Genomic DNA, 4,687 nt, shown 5'->3' on the forward strand with positions numbered 1-4,687 from the left:
TGATTTATGCGCCCAGCGGGCCCATAATTTAACAGGCACCAAGGCCACAAGGACATAATAGTCTTCGCCAGGCTTTAAATGCGCCGATGAACTCGGGCCACATTTTCCCACTGACGCTTGAATTATGCAAGTTAATTTGCAGCTGCCTGAAAATGATGACAAGAAATACCGCCACCACCAGCAGCAGCAACCGCACACCCACACCCACACCCATATCTACACCCCCACCTTCACCCACACCAACGCACAGTGCACAACAGGGCAGGACTTCTGGCTCCTGGCAGCCTAACAAGAGTTATTTCCCACAGACCGGAAGTGAAGTCGACATAAATTGCGGTTAGTGCTAGTCTGCCCATCCCCTCCACCCCTCCACCCCTCGAAAGCCACGTTGGCCATTTAATACATTGCGACAGCCATTCAGGCCGACTCTTCCTCGGAGGCAAGAAGCCACCTACTCACTACCTGCTGGCATTAAAATTCAGATTGGTTGCGTCACAGTTTTGACGGCTTAGCCGGACGGGTTAACCCGCGCATTAGTATGCAAGCAAATATTAAAACCTAGCTTGAAGATCCTGGCTGGGGAATCGCCGCATTTTATGCTGATGCTGGCTTAATTATCCATGCAAACCGACCAGCACTGCTGGCTACTAACCCCGGCATCAAATAAGGACTCAATCGAAGATTATTACCATTCAGTACTCGTAAAACGAAAGAGGATTATAAACTGAAATCATTGCTGTGGAAATGCGCATCGGGGTAGGACTTTTATTTCGTGAAATTGATTGAATTTCGTTTTCACTTTGCACCCAATCCGAACTGCAAATGGCAGGCTGAAAATGCGATGAACCAAGGAAATTCCGGGCTCCTGCACTTTTCTCACTTGATAAGTTTCGGTCTCCTAGTAGAAACTCCACTCCTTTCCAGGGAAACACTCCTGAACTCTGGAAACGAACTTGTTGTCCTGTTTTGTTACTTGTGTGCGGTCGTTTTCATTTCATTTACAGTTGCACTTCAAGTGGCTAAATCGGGCGGCATGAGAGACACAGACCTGGTTCCTTGATTTCCCAGGGAGCCAAGGGAACCCACCTACCAGAAACCTCATCCATACGAGAGCCTGCATTTCATATACTTTTTCTGACCACTCTGATAACGTGCCTCGCGGCGAAAGCCACATATTCCAACGATTTCACACATTGAAACCAGATGAAACCTATTTATGAGTCAGCTTTCAGATTAATCCAATTCGCAGATTTTTGCAACCAATCTAAGGCTGCACATGGTAGCCAAAATATGAATACATTTAACATATTTGAGTCATATATGTGTTTAATTTTCCATTCACAGTCCCTCCCATTTGATTCGGAACCCATTGAAATATTTATTAGGGCCTAAGCTAACTAACTTTAAACAAATATTTAATACGCATAAAACATTTATTCTAGGCGGTCCTAAAAGATTTTATCGACTGAAATCGGGGTTGTCTGGTATCGGAGGCAACACATCATTTGGGTCGTAGGTTGGAAGCGTGTAAATGGTAGACATGGTGGGACCGCCCTCGTAGTCATATTCAATAATTTCCTCTTTACCATCGTTATAATCATTTTCGGGTTCATCGAAAAGAGAGCCGCCATTGCAGCTCTTCACGAGCTCATCCTTGTGGCAGAGATTGGGGTATTTTTTATTGGTTCCCTTCATGCACTCGGAGGCGGGCTTGTCATCGGTGTCCTCGTAGACAGGATTGCCATCGTCCTCGCAGAGACTCACTCCGCAGTTGTAAACGCACTTCAGCAACTGGTGGACCAGAGCTGGTCGAATATATTCAACTATGGCGCAGCCCACGCGGTTTGCTCGATCCCTCAGCACCTGGAAGTAGTTTGTGGACAGTTCCCTGGAACCAGTCTTCAATAATAGTCGGCAGTTGCTGGCTCGTGGACTTACTGCTGATTTTCAGTCCAGGAGAAGAAGAGCTTTTGCACTTCGTCCTTGCTGCTTGGGTCAAACCAGTGAACCAGCTGCTTCCTCAGGGCGTCCTTTTTGGAGGTCATGCAGAAGTACTTCTCCAGCGAGTAGCTGATTTCCGCATGGTTGTAGTTCGGCGTTATGGCGCACTGATCTCTGACGGGCTCACACCGCCGCACCAGAGCATCGGCTACTCTGGCCAGTTCCGGATCCCATTCGATCGTGGTCATCCTCGCCGCCTTCGCATGCTGACCCATTCCGCCGGCAAACTTGTTGCGATACCCATTGTGCTGGTCCACGATTAGCTCTATCATATCCCAGCTCATTGTCACGACGGCTGCGGCTTGTCTAGGACAAGTAGAGTGAAACTTCTGGAAGAACATGTAAAGCGATCCGAATGACTTGGACTACCCATTTACTACCCACTCCATTGTCATCGCACAGCACGTGTTGTCCTCTGCACAGTTCGGTTTTGCACCATGTACTGGAGGCGCCTATGTCTTGGATGTGCAATGTGGAGAACAGCAGCCAGACCCACTCTACCATGGCAGAGGTTTTTAAATAAATAAATCGAAGCTTGACGTGCCGGTATTACTTCGCTAGTTTTACGCTCGATGCGCGACTAATTAGGTTGCTAACATTTCCCATTGAAAGGCAGTTCCATTCATTTAGTATATTCCACGTTTCTTGGGAGAAGATAAATTCGAATAGCATCGGCTGATTGGCCCTCCAGTTCTTCTGATTTGGAATGCCCCTTTATCAATTATATGTTGCTGCATTGAAACTCAAAGCAATTTGCATAGGCAATTGGTTCAGGAAACGACTTAAGCTCAAGTGGCTGCCTGATTGCAGCATTTAGTCCCTCAATGAGGAAATTAAGAGGGAAAACTCGTTTCCGTACTTCTGCTTTTGTGCTGCACTTAATTGTCTCGTGAACTTTTCCGCCCCACGTTCTTTATTCAAGCGATCGGGAGTAAACCCCCTGTTTAGTTGCCGTGAAATAATAAATCCAATAATACACACATTAGCTGCACCACATTTGCCGCTTAACAGGGGCTCAGCTGAAAAACGAAGACAGATTTCCCACTTTTTTCCCCATTTTCCCCTTTTTGTCTGTTTGGCTGCAGTTCGTTAAGCCACTCAACTAAAAGACTAATCCACTTATCGGTGGTTGGAACGAAGTATGTAGGTACAAAATACACAGCGGCAGAGCAGAAGTTCGATCTTAAGGCTTAAACAAGATCTTAACTTAACAAGAGTAAGTCGATGGAAAATGCAGACGCTGTTTTAAGGTCTAAATGGATGGGTGCAATTGCAGGGCTTCCAAAAAGTGCGTTGAAAATCACAGAGACCCACAGCTACTTTTTCATATCTGTACATCTTTGCACGGGTGATGTTATTGGCAACAAAGAGATGGCACCGTTACGTCAAATTAATTAAACTAATTGAGTTTGAAAGGCAGCGAACCGAGTAAGCGATGTGTCACAGAGGGGAAAAAATAAAGTTTGAAAATGTGCCGAAGTCGTTACATCCGTTTTTCACGCCACGTTCGTTCTCAAAGTGAAAAAACGCGATTAAAGTTTGCATCCAAATGAAATAGGTTATCAGAGATGGAAATTCTTGACGTGTTAAATAGAGAAAAGCAACGCGGTTTTCATAGAAATGGAGCTACGTTTCAGAGTAATTAAATGAAAATGCTCCGGGGCCTAAAATATGGCATGTTTATACTTTAGATGTGTATACATATTATTTTTAACATCCATGTGTTAGCATTGAAGTAACTATGTATTTAGTAAATCAATTTTGTAATTATACCAGTTACTCGTAGAGTAAAAAGGCAAGCTAGATTCCTTGAAAAGTATGTAACCATAAAGATTCGCATGACTCGAACAAACAAAAAACTGTCACTGTCAAGTTTTTACAATAAAGCTTTAATTTTTAATTGGAATATAATCCAATCCAACTCCCATAAAGATGCTGGAAACCGACGCTTTGCTGCAAGTATATCTACGTACCGGGGTATGTGGTAGTCCAGCACCTTGCCTATTGCGTTCCTAGTTTTCATTTATGCATATTACATGCCAATTTTCAATGGCGGCAATCAGAACATAATATTTACCAAACAAATACGCAGCGTTGCAACATGTTTGCACCTCTCCAGAGATTTTACCTTTCAATTAGTTGCTGAAAATGGATGCACCAAACTGTCATATCGACTGCCATATGTGAGTAGCCGCCCTCCCCGCAGTCCGCCGTAATTACAATCCCCCCAACTGCCTGTGGGGAAATCAGCAGCGCATATTGTCGCAGGCAAAAAGTAATGAAAACCACGGAAGAAAGGAAACCCAAATTGAATTTCGAGAGCAGTTGTCGCAAAAATGCTTTTAACGCGAGCCAAATGCGCTGAAGTATACGATATGAGTGGCCAAAGGGAAATGGGTCCTCGAGCGTGTATCATAATTAATGTTAATTGCCTGATTGAATGGGAGGCCCACGAGTCCACGTATGTATCTGCTCCATTCGGGCGCCATTATTTCGCTTCCGATTCGGTATTAAGTCGCCGGACTGACAGGCTCCTTTTCGGTCCGTTTCAGGTGTCCTTGTTCAGGATGAATTGCCGGAAACTTTATTGGAGCACATTGCGCTTGAACAAACATTGGAAAAGTGTGCTCATTAAGAGGATCTCATTTGCAATAAACGCTTTAAAAAATTAAAGCGTGCATATGTG

The 4,687-nt window shown here is 44.6% G+C and overlaps 1 protein-coding gene across 1 annotated transcript; it reads right to left on the minus strand.

The window, feature by feature from the left end:
- Positions 1-1,407: 1,407 nt before the first annotated feature.
- Positions 1,408-2,505, minus strand: LOC6548906 (venom allergen 5.02). Its single transcript, XM_001974137.2, has 3 exons — positions 2,386-2,505; positions 1,939-2,330; positions 1,408-1,888 (listed from the first exon to the last, which is right to left on the minus strand). Exons 1-3 carry the CDS (start codon positions 2,503-2,505, stop codon positions 1,459-1,461), a joined length of 942 nt encoding a protein of 313 aa, XP_001974173.1. The 3' UTR covers positions 1,408-1,458.
- Positions 2,506-4,687: the final 2,182 nt, after the last annotated feature.

This window comes from Drosophila erecta, unplaced genomic scaffold (genome assembly GCF_003286155.1).
Source record: "Drosophila erecta strain 14021-0224.00,06,07 unplaced genomic scaffold, DereRS2 tig00000092-arrow-pilon, whole genome shotgun sequence".
NCBI classification, from domain to species: domain Eukaryota; kingdom Metazoa; phylum Arthropoda; class Insecta; order Diptera; family Drosophilidae; genus Drosophila; species Drosophila erecta.